At 32.8% G+C, this 21,529-nt stretch overlaps 1 protein-coding gene across 2 annotated transcripts; it reads left to right on the plus strand.

The window, feature by feature from the left end:
* Positions 1 to 54: 54 nt before the first annotated feature.
* Positions 55 to 4,156, plus strand: LOC100244877 (phosphatidylinositol 4-kinase gamma 8). 2 transcript variants are annotated; one of them, XM_002278275.5, is made up of 3 exons: positions 55 to 460; positions 614 to 684; positions 2,172 to 4,156. In XM_002278275.5, exon 3 carries the CDS (start codon positions 2,241 to 2,243, stop codon positions 3,966 to 3,968), a length of 1,728 nt encoding a protein of 575 aa, XP_002278311.3. In that variant the 5' UTR covers positions 55 to 460; positions 614 to 684; positions 2,172 to 2,240; the 3' UTR covers positions 3,969 to 4,156. The 2 variants fall into 2 exon arrangements, with proteins under 2 accessions (XP_002278311.3, XP_010653651.1); XM_010655349.3 differs by having other exon boundaries at positions 84 to 460; positions 614 to 659.
* Positions 4,157 to 21,529: the final 17,373 nt, after the last annotated feature.

The following is a 21,529-nucleotide window of genomic DNA, read 5'->3' on the forward strand; positions in this document are numbered from 1 at the left end:
GGCTAAGAGTGATAACATTATAGACTTAAGTGAGGAGATTCAGGACCACTTCCGAAGAAATCGAGAGGAAAGCGACATTAGCGGATCTCAGCGGCGAAACCGGCGACGCAACGGTTAAGAGAAGTCCGAAATGGAAGGGTGAGGGTGGGCTTCGGGATTTGAGGAGTTGTAGACTAAGAAAAGGCCAAAAATAGGAAAGGCGGAACATAGAAAAGGCGTTGGGGGTGACAGCTAATGGAGGCAAGGAAAACCACCCGAAGAAAGGGAAGGATTGAGGGGCGGGCACGTGGCGAGGGGCCGAGTGGGAAGGTTAGCAAAACATTAAAACAAGAGATTGGACAAACTGGGTGGGGGGAGTGGGGGATTCGACCTTGTTTGATATTCATTTGCTCACTCTCAATTTCATACTCTCTCCCTCCCGTTCCTCTTCGTCTTCCTGAATGCCTCACCCGTGTTCAGGGTACCAAAACCAACACACTTCCATTCTCTTTTATTTCTAATTATTTTTTCTTTTCTTCTTCATCTTAAATTCGCTTTATCTTTGATCTACTGCCATGGATTTAAATTCTTATTAAAAGAATTTGTGATTGGATTTTCTGTTTGTGTCTTTCAGTAAATCGTGGCGATCTATGACCGGAGGAGCAGCGAGGGATTAATAGGTTGGCTTATGCCTTGTCTCATAAGGTTATGTGAAGGTTCTTATGTTTTGAGTTTCGCGTTTGGGCTTCCAGAAAATGTTAATGATAGAATGACTGCATGTTGATTTGTTTGGTGAATTTGAAATGGAAAGGAAAATCGCTGTTATCTTATGATGATGCTTTGATTGCGTATTGGCATTGTTATTTACTTGACTCACTGATTTTAATGGCGGATATTCCCGTTTGAGTCTCTACTGAAAATCAAACCAGTTCTAAATGGATTTAGCTAATTATTATATTAGTTGCAAAAATAATAAATCAGTCAATGGTCGATCATCTGAACTTATTTTCTCCTTATTTTCTCTCTGCACCTAGAAGTTTATCTCAGATCAATTAGAATTTGCTTAGAACCATTAGAACCATGTTTTAGAACTAACAACAGACAAGTTCTTAACAGAGTAGTTCCATTAGACCTTCAATTGAAAATGAAGAAACATGCATGCATAGAAAATTCATAATATATTGCCTGGTGATATTCCATAATTATTGGATGTCCTATCAAGAAATAAGGGTTCATGATGATACCTACAGTGATTACATTTTTCACATCACATGGCACCCTGAGGATCCAACTGTTTATAATATGTAGCTCAAGTATAGTGCTTCTTAGATCCTGATTTAGAAACAAAAAGGAAATATTTCTACTTTTTCATTCTATTTTCTTTTCTTTCCATTTTTTCTTAAATTTTCTAGGAACCAAACATGATATTAATCTTTTTATAAACGAAGAAAAATAAATAAAATGAGTTTGAAGAAATATGTGTAAATAATATATTAACTTTTTTTTTTTTTTTTCTCTATTTTGTTTCCTGCAAATTTTCCAAGAATCAAACATAGGATTAGAGTTTTGTGCAATTAGGGCATTTTAATATTTCCTTTTTGCAATCTTGTTTACAGTGAAACATCTTATGCTTTGTGTGATAAAAAAAAAATCAAGTGGAGTCATACAGTGGGTCATTCAACTGGCTGTTGATAAACTTTCTAAATAAAGGTCAAGCTCACTAGTTAAATTTATCAATAGAAAGCTTTGTATGTCTCTCCCCTGTACTAAATACTTCGAATCTATAATATATAAGAGATTAATTGTTTGAATATGTAGCCATAGGTGAGTATGCTCAGCCATGTCATTAGAGTTATAAGATATTAATTTCTGTTACTCTAGAAAGAGACCTTATGGTTAAATAAAATCTATATGATGGAGATGTTGGTATTATAGAAGAGCACTTAGGAAGCAGGATTTAAAAGTGATTTAAAAGTACTTTTTATTGTTAGCTTTTATTATTATTATTATTATTATTATGGTTGATTCAACACTTCCATACCTTGGGAAAAAAGGATGTTCTTGATTAAGCAGATACTGAGCAGAGCAGATTAATTAACCTCTTAAAACATATGTTTGGTTGCTAGTGAAATTTTTATTACAAATTACAGATAATGGTGTTGGAAACTGACTTAAAAGGTTTGAAATTGCAGACATGTCATGGCTAATATTCAAGGAAAGAATAACTCTTAGGGGATCGTCTAAAAAGAATAGCCCTTGGCATGCACGCCATTCTCACCTGCATGAAATTCTCCAAAATGGCAGTAGTGGTCAATCAACATCATGGTTTTAAGGCATTCACTCGATCTCAGAGATGCAGGCTCCAATCCTTTACTCACCTGGAGAACACAATGTTTGAACTCAGCCAAACCAACCTGGCCCACTCCTTAAAGCAAGCATTTGAAGTCGCTAATATTCACAAGAGCTTCTCTACCCCATGCCTATCCCTGGCAACTAATTCGGAAGAAGATTTTGATGCTAGTCCAAGGATTGAGATTATCGGTGGCCGTGGGGCCTCTAGTGTACGTGCTCTTGTTGCTGAGGTTGCAATAGCTATGGCATCTGGTGCTGATCCTGTGCGAGCATCAACTGGGTTAGGTGGTGCCTACTTCTTGGATGGTCAGAAGGGTAATACCATTGCTGTGGCAAAGCCAGTTGATGAAGAACCTTTAGCATTGAATAATCCAAAGGGATTTGTGGGTCGGGCGCTGGGCCAACCTGGCTTGAAGCGCTCAGTTCGGGTGGGTGAAACTGGTGTTCGGGAATTGGCTGCTTATCTCCTTGACCATGGTGGGTTTGCTGGTGTTCCCCCAACAGGATTGGTCAAAATCTCTCATTCTGCATTCCACATAAATAATGCAGTAGAGAGTTCAACACCCCCTTTTAAGATTGCCTCAATCCAGCGATTTGTAGATCATGACTTCGATGCAGGAGAATTGGGTTCTTCTGGATTCTCAGTCGCTTCAATACATCAGATTGGGATTCTTGATGTAAGACTTCTGAATCTAGATCGGCATGCAGGAAACATACTTGTTAAAAAACATGAACGCGAGAACTACGCTGTTGGGGCAGCTGAGCTTGTGCCCATAGATCATGGGCTTTGCCTGCCCGAGTGGCTTGACGATCCATATTTTGAGTGGCTGCATTGGCCTCAAGCCTCAGTCCCCTTTTCAGAGTCTGAGGCTGAGTATATATCTAATCTTGATCCATTCAAGGACGCGGAGCTTCTAAGGTGTGAGCTTCCCTTGCTAGGGGAGTCTTCCGTCCGGGTTCTTGTCCTTTGCACCATTTTCTTGAAGCAAGCTGTGGCTGCTGGGCTTTGTCTTGCAGATATTGGTGAAATGATGACCCGAGAATCTTGCAGTGCAGAACAAAAGTTGAGTGTATTAGAGAACCTTTGTACTGAGGCTAAGGCTAGTTTGAGAAATATATTCGGTTATGATGACGATGGTGATGAAAGAGAAGATGAAATTGAAGAAGAAATTGAAATGTTTCAATTTGACAGCGAATGTGAAAATGGCAAGCAGGTTTTGGACCTTCCTCAACTGTTGAATAGTCCAACTGGGGCAGCTGCCCCACCTAAAAGTCCAAGGTTTTCGATACCAAGATCGAAAAGTCTGGCATCGGTTACAGCACTATCTCCATTGCAAGAGGAAGTTAATCACAACAGCACTGATGAGAATGATAACGGCACGGACACCACACAAAATGATGGTGGCAGCAATGAAGATGAGAGCAGAGACGGTCGCAAGGTAGGAGGGTTCATGAAGAGCATGAGCTTCTCAGTACAAAATCGTAACCATGAAACAGGAGGCATTTCGTTCGGAGAAATGAGTGAAGTTGAATGGAAGCTGTTCCTGGAGTGCTTTGAGAAGCTATTGCCCCAGGCATTCGAGGATACAAAGAACATGGGCTTGAGGCAAAGATTGGGAACCTCTTGCAGGTTTTGAGCACAACATTTTGAAGCGGAAAGAGACTAGAACATGCATGCGCAAGTTTACTTGTGTCTAGTGTGGATTAAAAATGTACATTATCGGTCAAATGACACTGTAGATTGTAGATACAAAAATACTTTAGGCCACAAAAATGGAAAAGTGATGGGCAATTTGCCATCCATTCCATTTTTTTCACCTTTCAATTCTCTCTTCTTTTTCTATCATCCCTTTACACTTAGCTTAGAGTTGGGTTTTAAGTTTTAGAGCTTTGTAGTAGATATTTGTCTCGTGGTACAGGAAAATTAACAAAGTTGATGAGAGAGAAACAAGATCTTTAAGAGTGAGGAGCGAATCTTGACTTTGTAATAGAAAGGCCGCTTGAACACTCCCCCGACCCGCCAAATGCCTCCAATCCACGAGCCACACGCCCACGCCCACGCCCTCCCTCGGCCCCCAAATTATGATTAAAATTTGTTTGAAAGCAACTAAAATTATTTCATGTGATCAATTGAAGCCGTTGAAAATAAAGTTCATCATCCTTCGCCTTGTCTCCTTCTGACCTTTTATGTAATCAGCTTTACAATAAATAATTATTTTCCCATCACATTGCATAAAAATTTTATGCTACAAACTTAACAAGAATTTAATGGAAACAAATGAATGCTTCCATGATAAACCCCAAATATTTCAAAACAAAATAAATAAGCCAAGCCAATGAAGAACGATTTTTTTATTTTTTTTATTTAGTTATTGAAATTATAAATACATGAAGCTCTATAATTTACTCCTTTTTTTTTTCCTTAGAGTGGAATTGTTCTAATCAATTCCGTTAATGGAATCAACTAAACCTAACAATCCAACGCCTTCCCTCTCTTTACTCACCTCGATTCCTTTTTCACCTTCTTCTGCCTGAACGCCGACCTTGCCAGCCGGAATCTTACGCAACCGATCACTGTCCGGCGTCGGCGTCGTCGGCGTCGCCGCCGCCACCAGGCCCAAATTGAAAGACCCGAATTTCGGGGTGGACTCTGGTGAATTCGCGGCAATTTTAGTGTCAAAGGAGAAAGAGAAGGCGCGATTGGAGGGCGTGAGTTCCTCGAACTTGTCCAGAGCCGTTGGGCAGTTCTTCCGCCTCTTCGGCTCACGGACCGTCTTGAACTCCTCCTTATTCGGGTTCTCTCCGGCGGTGGTGCCGGGAATTGGAGAATATTTGCCGGAATCTGGAATCTCGGCCGGTGAGATCTCGGCCTTGTTCTCCGCCATTGTTAGGTCACGGACAGAGTGTGTGTGTGTGGTGATGGTGGCTGAGGGTGGTACGATTTTTTTTTCCTTTTTCTCTGGGCGGCTGTTTAGTTTGGCTTTTGCAAAATTACCCAAAAAGTCCTTTTGCCTTTTCTCTTCCTGAAGTTGATGGTTGATATTACTCAGTCCTCAGTCCTCAGTGGATCAGTTTTTCAAAATAATTGGTATGAATCATTATTAAAATCGAAGTAATAATAATGTGAGTTGCTGATATTAATATAAATATAAATTTTGTCCAATTCTTTTGATAAAGCCTACAACCTGGATATAGCAAAAATAGTACTGTGACGTGAGCAATTATGGTGAAACATGTGGCTATGATTTTGTTACTAGGGATATTTATATAAATACAAAAACTTTTTTTAAAAATATTGAGGTATCAATTTTTTTTATATATAAAAATAAAATAAAATAAAATATTTTATGATTTAATTTAATTATTAATGAAGTAGATGTGGAAGAATATCGAGATGGCAGATGTGGGATTTTTTATAGAAAAAACCTAATTGGGTCTAGTGCCGGGGACCACGGACACGGAGCTGGGTGTCCGTGCTTCCCCCATCACGTGGAGCCATGACCACACTCACCAACCCCGCACGTGTCATGTTGCCACTCCTGTTGTCATTGGATGGTTTCTTCACCACCCAATTTTGTCGTGGTCCAATGTTCATGGACCGTTTCTTAGTCATGGGGTGCGAGTTTGGAGAACAGTTGGAACGTTCCAATGGATAAAGGGATACCATACATGTTTTGTCAATTTAGGACAATTCTTTTTTTTAAAGGGATTGTAAATTATATCGAAAAGAATACATCCCATTAAACTCTTATTTAGAAAACAACAAACTATAATATTATTTTCATTCTTTAAAATAATATTTATCAAAATTTTGATAGGATAAAACCTAAAGACTATATTTGATATGATATATATATATATATTATAAGATATCATATCTCATTAAATGGAAAATACATATTCTATGATATAATTTATTATACATATTCTATAAATATAATATTTTAAGCTAACATATCTAATGAGATATGTTAAGTTATACTATGTTTATATTTAATTTTTAAAATGAATAAAATAATAATATGCAATATATCTTATTTTTAGTGTTTAAAATAAAAATTATATTATATTTCAATATTTTTTTTGTTTAATAAAATGAAAATTTTCTTATATTTAACAATATTCATAATTAAATTATTTAAACTTTATAAATAATTTTTTTTATATTATATTATTCAATATATAAAAATAGTTTATATATCATATATTAATATTATTTTATAAATTTTTTTAGTTTTTCTTTTTTAGCCATAAATTTAATTTATAATAAAAAAATTATTTTACAAAATAAGTATATAAATAAATAATTTTAAGACACATGAGATATGCATGTCTTATATCTTACTATAAAATTAACATATCACATGTAAAAGTGAAAAATAAATAAATAAATAATATATTCTACCACTTATCTTATCTCGTGTTTGGATAAACATAAAATAAGGATAAGTGATAGGATAATGTATCATATCTCATCACCAATCAAATATGAAATAAGATATAATATTTCATCTCTTATTTTATCACATATTATATCCAAACAATAAAACATAGTTGAAAAAAAAAATACAATATATTAATTTAAATGGGTCACAAGCTTGAAACATTTATTTTATTTTACTTAAAATAAAAAACCTTATCCAACATTTCTTTCACTTGGCTCATAAATTACTTAATATGTATTAATTAATAACAAAATTTTCCCTAAATCCTTATTCTCAAAATTTAAATTGCCTAAATTATAGTGGTGAGTACTCTAAGAATGAGAATTACCTTCCATGTATTACAATATAATTTTCTCCTTTGAACAAGAACAATATGTGGGCTTTTTCTTTATGAATGAGCTTCCAAATTCTCATTCAAAGTCTAATTAATATTCATGCCATGCATATTTTCATTCTCTAAACTTTATGTATACAACAAAAAATGAGAAGACAAAATTGAAATAATTGGAGTTTTCATATCAACAAAAAATGTGATAAAACACAAAGGGTATCTTAATTACATGATATTTACAAAATATAACTCAGTCTCATATGTTCAACATGTTCCTTATAAGCCTTAAGTGACAATCCTTTCCTTTGTCATAAGATATGTAATCATCAATTTAGTATTAATATGCTCAATAGCCACCTTGTTTGACTTAACATGTTTCCTAATAATTAAGTATTTTATGTTGATGTGTTTGCTATGACTTCCACTCTTATTATTCTTGGCCAAAAACACTATAGCAAAGTTATTGCAATAAATCCTCAATGACTCAAAGTTGAGTCGACAACTTTAAGCCCTAAAATAAAACTCCTCAACCAAATAGCCTATGACATTGCTTCAAAACATGATACAAATTCTGATTACGTGGTCAAAATAGCAATCGATGTTTGCTTTGCACTTCTCGAAATGACCCATCTAGCTAATAAGAAGACATATCCAGATGTCGACTTTTTAGAATTAAGGTAGCCAACAAAGTTAGAATTTGAATATCTAATCACATCCAAATGATCTTATCACATGTATGCAAGCTTATAGTCCCTAATCCCCTAATGGTATGGCATGACTTTTTTTACAGCTCTCCAATGTTCCAAACTTGGATTACTTTGATATCTAACATTTTTACTGCATAAGCAATGTCAAGTCTTATACAGACCTTAACATACATTAAGCCCCAAACTACAGAAGTATAAGGAATGTTTTTCATCTCTTTTCTCTCCAAATCATTACTTCGGCATTGGTTCAAATAAATGAACCCAAATAAACTCAAGACTGTTTTTTTTTTTTTTTTTTTTTGTACTGGAACCCAAAATATATATATAAAAAAATGATCGAAAATAATTAATGACAAAAAAATATTCAAAATACCTTAAATAAACTAATACTATATATACATGAACATAATAATATTTCATAGACAGAAAACGAATCCTTATATATGAGGTATCTTCACAATTAGATATATAAATCCTAATATAAATTTCAAACTGAACATCACAAAACATCAATGTTTACAACATAGTATGTTGAAAAGAAAATTGAGATTTTATATACTCTAAAGCAACAAAAAAAAAAACAATGTTATATATATAAATATGTCTACTAAATTTTCTAAGTATGAATTAAATTAGAAATATTCAATGAAATTATATGACATAGAAATAAATTTCTCTCATCAAATATGAAAATAGAACCTAGTTCATTTAAGGTAATAAATACTCAATCGAAAGTCAAACTAGAGATAATACTTTAATACCAAATGTTAGAAAATTCTCAAAATTTTCAAATAATAAAAGTGAAAGTCCAAGATCACACCTTCTGCCATAGTAATTTGATTCACAATCTCTCGAAGTAAACAAAGAACACAAAAATAGGGATTCATTACCTTATGTCCATACATAGATGGAAATGTTAAAATAACAATGGACTCACATATGGAGCATAGTTTAAATTAAGTTATTCATGTGTACATATTTCGTTTTCTGTTTGTTCTAAAGTATGGGTCACTCATGTGTAGAGCCTAATACCATATGTGTCTCAGATGATGGGCCTAAGACACATATGACCTAATATTCAAAGGGAATGATCCCTAAGGCATAGAGGATATAAGACTGGTGTCTGTTCATAATTTTGAATAATCTTTGAATAGACAGAGCGTGTTCTCTCCCGCTTCTCATCGTCAGAGAAATTACAGAAATGATGGTTTCCTCTCTATAGCCTTAAAAGATCCATACCTTATTCAACAAAGACAATGGACTTAGGTTTGTTCCCAATATGTTAATGAAAGCATGTTTTCTATGTTTAAATTATACAAGTTTATGTTTTGGTGATCATGGAGAAATCACAACAAGAAACTCATAAGCTTTTTCTTGTAGACTAAAGATCCTTTTTCTCTTGAAGCTCTAATGTAAATTTTTTCCTAATATCTTCTTCCCATCAAAGAAGAAAAAAAATAAAATACTATAGATGTATAATTATAACACCATAAGATGTGTCCCAAGTTTTAGGAAAAATAATATTTAAGTGGGTTTTAAATTTAAATTTAAATTTAAATGGGTCACAAAACTTAAAATATTTATTTTATTTTATTTAAAATACAAAAAGCCGTTTCCAACAACATATTAACTTCCTGAATTTTCCCATGACTTCCAATCATGAAATTATAAAATAATTTGTGGGTAGCTTTTGGTTGTGACAAAATAATATAATTTAGATGAAGAAAATAAGTATCAATAAAAAAATATGCAAAGTTTTCTCTGTATTAACAACCCTGAATAAAGATTAAGGAAATTAGCTTTGGAACAACTCATGCCACCTGTCATAAAATAAGGAAATAAGGAGTAGATGAAAAATAAATAAAATAAAGTGCATGAGAAGAGAATTGAGATTCTCTTGGGATGATTTCAATCAATGGAGGGAAAGAACGCCTTTTTATAGGCTTTCTGTAGGGCTTACAAAAGGAATTTCTTCATTAACATATCTTTTTTTAAGATGAGCAAACCAGAGAGTGTAGTGTCCACGTTTGAGTCCTTTTTTTTCACTTTCTCCATATTCTTCTCCTCCGGCACCCCATGTGGGTTTACTTTTTATTTTTTAAGGTGTGTTTGGTTTCTTCTGTGTGAGTCGTGTTTGAGTGAGAATGTGTGGAAGAATAACGACATGCCGAGGCCCGAGGGTGACTTCTCAGGAGACTTTAGAAGGCCGTTTTTATTTTTAAATTTTTAGGTTTTGATGATAGGCTTTTCTTTGAAAGGGCCCACACATATATGTTGTGGTTAATGGTTTCAATATGATAATAAAACAATAGTAAATCAATGTTTATTTTGTATTATTTAATTATCATCCACCCTAAAACTCCATATGCTTGAGAAAATAATAGAAATAATATTTTACATTTTATATAATCATTAGCGATGCACATGAAATTAGGACTGCAACTTGAAAGGATTGGTCCAATTCAACCCGAATCCAACTTGATATTTGAGTGGGTTTGGACAAATATTTTTATTATTCAGGTTGAGTTTGAGTTAAGTTTTATCAGAATTTGAATTTGGATTAGACTTGAACTAAGGTTCGAAAAACTCGAACCTAATCCGAGCTCAATTTAATACTTTTATAATATTTATAAGGGAGAATTATGTTTTGGGGGTAGATGGGCCCCCAAATTAACAAAAGGTCCATGTAACTCTTCAAATTGAGCCCAAGACCTAATGAAAGTATGGAAATTGAGTTGAAGGATATCATCCTTCAGTATTTCCAAAAATGTCCTTTGTTGATTTTGAGAAAAAAATTAATATTTTTGAAAAATACTTTTATTTAATTTAATATTTTTTAAAAATACTTTTATGTAATTTAATATTTTTTAAAATACTTTTATTTAATTTAATATTTTTAAAAAATAAATTTATTTAATTTAATATTTAAAAAAATATTTAATTTAATATTTTTTTAAATACTTTAATTTAATATATTTGAAAAAAAATTAATTTAATATTTTTGAAAAAAAATATTTAATTTAATATTTTTGAAAACTACTTTTATTTAATTTAGTATTTTGGAAAAAAAAATATTGAAAAAAAATTATTTAACTTAATTTTATAAAATATTTTATATGTGTTCTTAAAGGGTATATTTGTCCGTTACTATTTCATATCCTTCAACTCAATTTGAAGAGTTACATGAACCTTTTGTTAATTTGGGGGCCCATCTACCCCTAAAAGATAATTCTCCCTTTTTATAATGTTAATTATTTTATATAATAATATTCATTTTCTTTTTAGGTTTTAAAAAATATCAAATTATATTATGTAATATATTTTTTCATTTTTAAAAAATATTTATAAGTTTATTTTTATTATATATATATTAAAAAAGATGTATATGTTTATTTTTACTTTTTATTATCATCTTGAAATTTTGTGTTATTTATTATTTAAATTTTGGTATGAATATATAAATTTCTTTTTTTTTTTTTAAATACCATTATAAATAAATTTTAAATTATGTAATCTTATCAACTACGAGTCTAACTCAACCAACTTAAGTTTAACTCTATCAACTCAAGTTTAACTCGATCAACTTAAATTCAACTGAGTTTAAAGAAATAAAATTGGATTGAAATTGAGTTAAGTGCTTCAAGTTAAAGGTCAAGTTAGGTTGAGTTTGGATTGATTATTTCTTAATTCGAGTTAGGTTGATGTTAACCATCAATCTAATCAACTCGCTCAAGTTATAACCTTACATGAAATACCGAGTGCTATAGACTTATATTAAAAACCAAATGAAAATAAATATTTTTTTCTCAAAAATCCCAGAGTGGTTATTTGGGCCTTGTTTGGTAAATATTTTTTTAAAACAATTATGAAAAAATAGTTTTTAAGAACAATTTTTGAAAATTATTCTCTGACATTTTGTATAATAAAAGTATGTTTGAGAACCAAAAATTGTTTTTAACCTATTTTTAATATTTTAAATATGTTTTAAAAATATTTTTTATCTCCATAACTTTATTTTTAATCATTATATATATTTGTATAATTATTTTTTAAAATATCTCTCAAAAAATAACTAAAAATAACTAAAAACAACTAAAAGAACTTCTCTGAAAATACCATATTTTCTATTTTCTAATAATAGAAAATATAAAATAATTTTTTATTTTCAAACGTATTTTTCAGTTTTTTTTTTGTTTTAAAAAATAGAAAATTATTCTTAAAAACAATTGACAAATTGGGTCTTGATCTCCGTTTCCACAAAAACTAGTAAAACAATGAAAATGAAGAGAACTAGCAATGATTAATCTATCATTTCTCTCTGTTTAATTTAATGTAAAAGGTAATTTAAGCTTTAGCCGCATGAACTTTGTTGCTTTTGAGTCAACTGGAGTCAGATTCTCCTAGCTTAACGGAAGTTAGAAGAACTTCCTCCCTTCTTTGTGCCTTTCAGAGAATCCGCCCAATGGAAGTAAGACTGGGTGAACTCCCTTCCTGCACAAAACAATGTCCGGATGGACGGTTCGGGCACACACCTTCGAAGCTTAAGTAAAACAAGAATAACTTATGCTGCTTAGTGAGAGAGGAGATAGGCGTATGTGTGTGCGTACATCATTTGTGTTTTTTGGAGGTGTTTTTATAATGCTGAAGAGAGTGTCACTGTAGTGCTAACTAAACACTTCGACTTTATCTTGTAATGATAATTGTCTTGCAGACGGTTGGTCAATCATCACAGTTTTGGGTGGCTAACAGGTGCCATCAACTGATGCATCATGATCTTAGACTGTGCAGCCGTCTGTCCCCTCAATCTGTTGATGGTCTAGGGTTATGTACAATAATTAATTGACATGGACTTGAGAGTTAGAAGAGGTTTCATCAGGCATTCATATGTCAAGTGTAAGTGATCACGCATGCTAGTGGGTCCTGAAGGCTTGACTTGGCAGTCCTATCTGTTTGGGGTTCTGACCTTCCCTCACTATCTAGCCCTGTAAAAGAAAAGGGTCTTATGATGCCTTTGTCAGACAAACTCGTCGTGGTCCGGATGGAATCATGATCTGGACAGTCGCATGTCTACACTAGTCGATTAAGGTGTCCGGGTTGGAAAAGGGACACGTAGTGGGGAACCCCCGCAAACTCGAGGTTGCTTTGTCAACGAACTAAGTTTGGAAAACAGTTGAACGCAATGAATTATGCCTCCCAGTCCCAATCAAACCGCCTGCATCTTCCTTCCCATTTCCTCTCTTCCAAGCATCCGGGTCAAACTTTCTCAGCTGAAGACCCTGATTGATGCTTAATCGCCTGTTTCCACGGAAAATGATGTTCAGTCTCCTTTAAGTCTTATTCAGATCAATTTGAGCTTTTCATCACTGTGTCTTCCGATGAAAATGGATTAAATCTGTTATATTGAGTTGGGTTCTTATCTATTCTTCCATATCCAGTGGGAAGATGAGGGAAGGCTAGGGTTTCTAATATGGGTTGGTTTCTTTACATGTGTGACATACTTGGGTTCATGTGGGTTTGTGGTGAAGAACAGCTTGAGAGTGACATATCCAGAATCTTTGAAAGACGCGTACGAATGCGCAACTGGGAATTTTGGGATTCCACAGAATGAGCATGGAGGGACCGTTGTAGGCACTGTCGTTTATCCCCAAGCCAATCAAAAGTCCTGCAGCCGCTCCCACCATTTCGATGTTTCCTTCAAATCCCAGCCAGCGGACTTGCCCATCTTTCTTCTTGCTGACCGAGGAAGTCAGTTTTTGATTATTTTCCTGTTTTTTCCTAGAATATTATCATTTTTTTTTTTCGCTTGAAAATGATTTGGATTTTTTTTCTTTAATTTTGTTTTACATATAATTAATATTCCGTATCTTAGAAAAATTACATGGCATTAAATCTCAAGAAGAAGCAATTCATTTAAGTTCCATACCCTTCAATTTGAATTGCAATTTAGTTGCTTCTCGTACAGAAATTACTGCCATTAGTCTCAAAATTTCAATGTTTTAAGTTGTATTTGTTCCCTATTTTCAAAAATAATGTTGAAAAGTAATTTTTGAACATAATTTTTGAAAACTATCTTTATATTTTGTAAAATAAATGTTTGTTTCACATTTGAAATGTTTTTGGTTTATTTTCTATATTTCTAAATATAATTTATAAATTTTTTTTACCGAATTTTTTTTTAATTGTGTTTCATATTTATATAACTGTCTTTTTATAATAATAGTTACAAAATAAGTAAAATCAATCAAAACCAGTTAAAAAATATTCTTTAAAAATATCATATTTTTAATTTTTAAAAACAAAAAACCATTATGTCTTCCCATTGTTAATTTTTTTTTATATGGATTGAAAAATTGTTTTTCAAAACAATTACCAAATAGTGCTTTAATTGTTAATCATTATCCGAAATACAAAAATTTAAGTATCTCAATATATAGCAAATTTAATAAAATACTTTTCAAAATGATCAAGATTTTCATTATGTTGTATAATTTGAATAATTTTACTAAGTCAACTCAAGGCCTTCTATCTATATCATGAAAAATAAATCACAAACTATCCCTTAGATTGGAGATCCTTTTATCCCTTTAATTTTCACAAATATTTTCTTTTCATATGTCTTCTTCCCTGTAATGAAGAAAAATAGGAGCTCAATGGACAGTTATGTCCTCCTCTAATGTGTACCCATTAACATGGACCCAGGGTATTAAGGGAAATAAATTATTTTGCAGATTGTTACTTTGCGCTGAAGGTATGGAGCGCACAGAACGCGGGAGCTGCTGCTGTTCTGATTGCAGACAACATAGCTGAGACATTCCCGGTGAGCAGACATTGCTGCCTAGTTATGTGCAGAATATCACTATACCTTCAGCACTGATTACCAAAGCTTTGGGTGATAGAATCAAGGAGGCTCTATCTGCTGGCGAGATGGTTACAGTGAACCTTGATTTGGAGGGGGTCTCTTCTCTAGGTGAGCATGTTGAGCCACTCCGGCCCCGATGACTAGGGCCTCTGGTGCCCTCGACCCACTTCACTATGTCAATTAAGGCTCATATGGGCCTCCATGTGCATGACGGACTTCGGTCATCCCAATTTTGAAACTTTTTAAGGTATCGAATTGATATAATCAAACTTGAAATTTACGTATCAATTTTTGCATCTATATCTTAACATTATTATTATTATTATTATTATTATTATTAAATAAAATAACATAGGTTACACTTTTTTTTTTTACTAGTTTTACAAAATAAAATATAAATAAATTTTAATTTTATTTATAATTTTAACATATTAAAATAAAAATATATTAATTTCATTCTATACTAATAAGATTTAAAAAAAAAAATAGGAAATCCTTTTTGATATATTTATTTATTTTTTAATTCGTGGGATCAAATTTTAAAACCAAATAGTAAAAATATATTAGGAATCATAAATTTGAAAATTATTTTAAATTTTTAATGGAAATAAATCTTCCTTATTAGGTGCTACTTTGATTTAGACAAAATTTAAAAGGTATTTGTTGTTTTAGCTTTTTGCTGAAAATAATTCGGTTTATTGTTTGTTTGTTTGTTTTTTTTTTTTTTAACTTTTTCATGATTAATAATATATATATAGAGGGGAGAAAAAAATCAAAGAAGAGAAATGTTGAGAGAAATAAAAAAAGAGAGAGAATGAGAGGAAGAGAATATCTTTCTTTTACTCGAGATGCTTCTTACATGGGGTGTAAGAAGCCTTTTATAGGCTTTACAATATGAACTCCCATTACTCATCTTAAAGATGAGTAAATGAAGTTCATAAATGACCATCAATGTGGTCATTCACTACTTCATTTACAACACTCCCCCTTGGATGACTATCATATTAAAAGAATATGCCTCATTAAAACCTTGCTAGTAAAAAACCCTATAAGAAAAACCTAGCGAAGGAAAAAAAGTACAATATTCTTTTCTTGGTATATTAGGACTGTCTCGTTAAAAACCTTGCTAGTAAAACCTAATAGGACAAAACTTGGACGAAGGAAAAAAAGAGTACAGTACACTAACACCCTTTTACAAGCATACTCCTCCTCATGTCGATATCCTTGAGTTGATGCATTCCAATCTTGTGTATTAACTTCTTGAATGTTGAGGTTGGCAATGATTTTATCAATAAATCTGTTAGATTATCACTTGAGCGTATTTGTTGCACATCAATTTCACCACCTTTCTGGAGTTCATGTGTATAAAAGAATTTTGGTGAAATGTGTTTAATTCTATCTCCTTTAATATAACCCCCCTGTTATTTGTGCAATGCATGCAACATTATCTTCAAATAATATTGTCGAGTCACCTTTGATAGAGGAGAGTCCACATGATTCCTGAATATGTTGGATCATAAATCTTAATCATATACATTCACGACTTGCTTCATGAATTGCCAGTATTTCTGAATGATTTGATGATGTGGCCACCATTGTTTTTTGACAGATCTCCATGAAATAGTAGTACCATTGCAATTAAACACATATCCTGTTTGTGACCTACCTTTATGTGGATCTGAAAGATATCCTGCATCTGTATATCCAAGCAATTATTGCTTTGATTCCCTTGAGTAAAATAAACTCATATCAGTAGTTCCGCGAAGATAACGCAATATATGTTTGATACCATTCCAATGTCTTCGAGTTGGAGCGAAACTGTATCCTGCTAATAAATTGACAGAAAAATCAATGTCTGAACGTGTACAATTGGCAAGATACACAAGTACACCAATAGCACCAAGATATGGTACTTTAGGACCAAGTAACTCTTCATTTTTTTCGCAAGGACGAAATGAGTCTTTTTTCACATCAAGTGATCAGACAACCATTGGAGAACTTAAATGATGCACTTTATCCATATAAAAACGCTTCAAAACTTTCTTAATATATATTGATTGATGTACTAAAACTCCATTTGGAAAATACTCGATCACAGGTCGAGACAAAATTTTGTTTTTCCAAGATCTTTCATCTCAAATTCCTTTTTCAAGTAATTTGTTGTTCTTGTGAGCTCTTTAGGAGTTCTAACAAGATTTAAGTCATCAACATACACTGCAATAATTGCAAATCCGATTTCTGATTTCTTAATGAAGATGCATGGGCATATAGGATTATTCACATACCCTTCTTTTAGCAAGTATTCGCTAAGGCGATTGTACCACATGCGTCCAGATTGCTTTAATCCATACAAAGATCGTTGTAACTTGATTGAGTACATGCTACGAGGCTTTATACTATTTGTTCTAGGCAATTTAAATTCTTCAGGGATTTTCATGTATATATCATTATCCATGGATCCGTATAAATATGTTTTAATAACATCCATGAGATGCATATCCAATCTTTCTGAGACTGCCAAACTAATTAAGAAACGAAATGTGATTGCGTCCATGACGGGAGAATATGTTTCCTCGTAGTCAATACCAAGTCTTTGCGAGAAACCTTGTGCTACTAATCGCGCTTTATATCTTATGATCTTATTATTCTCATTGCGTTTTCGTACAAATACCCATTTATACCCAACAGGGTTTACATCTTCAGGTGTTTGGATTACATATCCAAAAACTTCTCATTTTGTTAATGAGTTTAACTCTGTAAGTATAACTTTTTTCTATTTTGGCCAATCATTTCTATGTTGACATTCTTCCACATTTCGTGGTTCATGATCTTTATCATTTCTTATGATATTAGAGGACACTTGGAAAACAAAAATATTGTTAATAATAATATTATTTCGATCCCATTTTTCTCTATGTGTACATAACTTACTGAGATCTCACAATTTTCAGGTACCTATGCTTCTTCAGGGGCTTCTAGTTCAATATGTGGCTCTTTAGGAGTTTCTTGTTCAATATGTGCCTTTTCTGGGGCTTATTATTCAATATATGCCTCTTCAATGGCTTTCTGCATTATTTGTGCCTCTTCTAGGGTTATAGATTTATCAATTTTAAACTGATCAGTCATTTTGATGGCCTCTTCTAGAGTGCAAAGTTTTTCTTGGGTTCTCCTCTTCCGGGGAGTTACATCCTTTGAGCCAATAGGTCTACCATGCTTCAAGCATATCTTAGATTCATTTGTTAACTGTCTTACAAGGACATCAATCTGTGCCGGAGTATTTGCAGTCGGGATATGTGACTTTGTCACTTTCTTTGTATCAATGAATGCATCTGATAATTGATTTGCAAGATTTTGTAAATGAATGATCCTTTGAACTTCTAGTTCAAATTTATTTGTACGAAGATCAAGATGGGTCATAGTAGATGTCTTCCAATTAATTTCTCATTGTTCTTTAGGAATCGACTTTTCTCCCCTTAATGACGGGAAAACATTCTCATTAAAATGACAATCCGCAAAGCGGGCTGAAAAAAAATCGCCTATCAAAGGTTCAAGATATCTTATGATAGATAGAGAATAAAAAACCTACATAAATCCCAAGTCTTCATTGGGGACCCATTTTAGTGCGTTGTGTAGGTGCAATTGGTACATATACTGCACAACCAAAGATTCGTAAGTGAGAGATATTTGGTTATTTTCCAAGCACAAGTTGTGAAGGGAAGTATTCATGGTAAGTTGTAGGTCGAATACGGACTAAAGTTGCAGAATACATAATAGCATATCCTCAGGCGGAAATAGGTAATTTGGTTTTCATTAGTAATGGTCGAGCTATTAATTGGAGACGTTTGATGAAGGATTCTGCTAAACCATTTTGGGTATGAGTATGAGCAACATGATGCTCAATATTTATCCCTACTGACATTCAATAGTTAATGAATGTTTGAGAAGTAAATTCACTAGCATTATCAAGACATATTGTCTTAATTGGATAATATGGAAATTGTGCTCGTAATCTGATTATTTGTGTAAGGAGTCTAGCAAAGGCAACGTTACGTGTTAAAATGAGACAAGCATGTGACCACCTAGTAGAAGCATCTATTAAGATCATAAAATTACGGAATGGTCCACATGGTGGATGGATAGACCCCCATATGTCCCCATGTATTCTTTCTAAAAAGACCGGTGACTTAGATATGACTTTAGTAAAAGATGGTTTGATTATCAATTTACCTTATGAGCAGGCAACATATGAGTATTCATTAGGTGAAAGAATCTTCTGGTTCTTTAGTGAATGCCCATGTGAGTGTTCAATTATTCGACGCATCATTGAAGACCCTGGGTGACCTAGCCTGTCAGGCCAAAGGACAAAAACTTTTGGGTCGTTGAACTTCTGGTTCACAACAACATATGATTCCATAGGCTTTGTAGTTGTATGATACAACCCAGAGGAGAAAATCGAGAGTTTTTCCATTATAAGCTTCTAGCCAAATATAATGAAAGTAATGTAAAGATATTCTACATGATCTTCATTCATAGTTTCAATATGATATCCATTTCTACGGATATCTTTAAAATTGAGCAAATTTCTTTTGGATTTGCTAGAATATGAAGCGTCATTTATATGGAATCTAATTCCATTTGACAACGTTATGTTTGCTCTTCTAGAGCCTTCAACTAAGTTTGTAGTACCAGATATGGTACTTACATTATCTTTTATTAATGTCAATTCGAGGAAATATCTTTTATCTCGAAGAATTGTGTGCGTGGTTGCATAGTTTGCGAGACATACATCATCTTCATTCATCTTGAGGCCAAATAACACATGGATTTCAGATATAACAAAAAAAAAAAAAAACAAGGCATAATGTAAATAACAAAGAAAATCATATGTAAATATAAGACATAATAATATATTATTTCATATATAAAGTAACATCAATCAATGTTAATTTTCTTATCATTTATCAAATGATTTGTTTTTTCATTGGGACCTCCAAAGAAATCAATGTTATAGTAGGTTAGGTCCAATCCATCACCATCGGTAAAGTTCATCTCTATCTCTTTTCCTTTTGCTTTTATTGATACTTGGTAAAGGTCGACCAAATGTTTAGGTGTACGACAGGTACGCGACCAATGCCCCTTCATACCACATCTATAACAATTATTCTCATGGTTCTTAGGAGGTTTATCTTGTAAACGCTTCCCATTTTCTTGTGGTGCAATGAAGCTTTCATTTTTTGAGAATTATTACTATAAGAACCATGGTATCAGGGATTTCTTTCACGACCACGACCACGTCCTCGTCCTCGTCTACGTCTACGTCCACGAGTTTGGGACGATATTGCATTCACTTCAGGGAATGGTTCAGATCCAGTTGGACGAGACTGATGATTTCTCATCAAAAACTCATTATTTTGTTCAGCAACAAGAAGACATGATATTAATTTAGAATATTTTATAAATCTACGCTCTCGATATTGCTGCTGCAGGAGCATATTCAAGGCATGAAACGTAGTAAAAGTTTTCTTTAACATGTCTTCTTCTGTGATTTTTTCTCCACACAACTTTAATTGAGAGTTGATTTTGAAAAGTGTGGAGTTGTATTCACTAACAGTTTTAAAATCTTGCAACCTTAGGTGCATCCAATCATATCGAGCTTTTGGGAGAATCACAGTTTTCTAGTGGTCATGTCTTTCCTTCAAATTACTCCATATAGTAAAAGGGTCCTTTACCGTAATATACTCATTTTTTAAACCTTCATGGAGGTGATGGCGAAGGAAAATCAATGTTTTTGCGCGATCCTGCAGGGATGCTTGATTTCCTTCTTTGATTGTAGCTCCAAGGTTCATTGCATCAAGATGTAATTCAACATCAAGGATCCAAGATAGATAATTCTTTCCCGAAATGTCAAGTGCTATAAATTCGAGTTTTGTGATATTCGACATTGTCAAATAACTTCATATATATGACAAAAACACTGTTATTAGAATCAGTTATAATAACTTGATAGCATTGGTATAACTTTGATTATAAACAAGATCAAACAATTTGTTTATAACTTTTAACAATATATAACAAAACAAATCAACAATAATATAAATATGTAAAATTTTATTCTATATAAATAACTTCAAGTTTAAGATACGAGAATTACCTTCAGAGCAATTCGTGCTGATAACGTGTTATAAATGAAAATAAATGTGACTCAAATAAAAGTAGAGATGACTGTGTATTACTTTAATGATATATATAAAGAGAGGAGAAAGAAATCAAAGAAGAGAAATGTTGAGAGAATGAAAGAAAGAGAGAGAGAATGAGAGGAAGATAATATCTTTCTTTTACTCGGGATGCTTATTACATGGGGTGTAAGAAGCCTTTTATAGGCTTCACAATTTAATATTTAACATTATTAACCTAAGTTAGAAGTAAAAAAAATAAACACTACCTTAAAATTTGCACCAATCAACGACATTGACTTCAAATATTTTATTTTGAATAAATTTATGAAATTTTATGAAAATAAAGAAGTGAAAAAGTAATTTTATATACACTAAAATGGAGGTGTAGCTCAATAAATACAAAAGTTATGGAGTTGAAAACCTTAAATTAAGCTAAATGAGTTAGCTCTCCAAAATAAGTTTTTGAAAAACAAATCAGGCTAGTTGGTCACAGTTCGATTCGGTTAGTTAAACCAGTTATGGGTTGAATCGGAATTGAATTGGATGAACCCAGGATCAGATCAGCAAACTGAACGAAATAGCTTGTTTCTCCGAGCTAAACGATCAACCCTTTTATATATTTTTTTTCCTATTAAAACATCGCCATTTTACTCACTATAAAAGAATTCCTTTTTCCCCGC

The sequence above is a fragment of the Vitis vinifera genome, chromosome 8, assembly GCF_030704535.1.
Source record: "Vitis vinifera cultivar Pinot Noir 40024 chromosome 8, ASM3070453v1".
Classification (NCBI taxonomy): Eukaryota; Viridiplantae; Streptophyta; class Magnoliopsida; order Vitales; family Vitaceae; genus Vitis; species Vitis vinifera.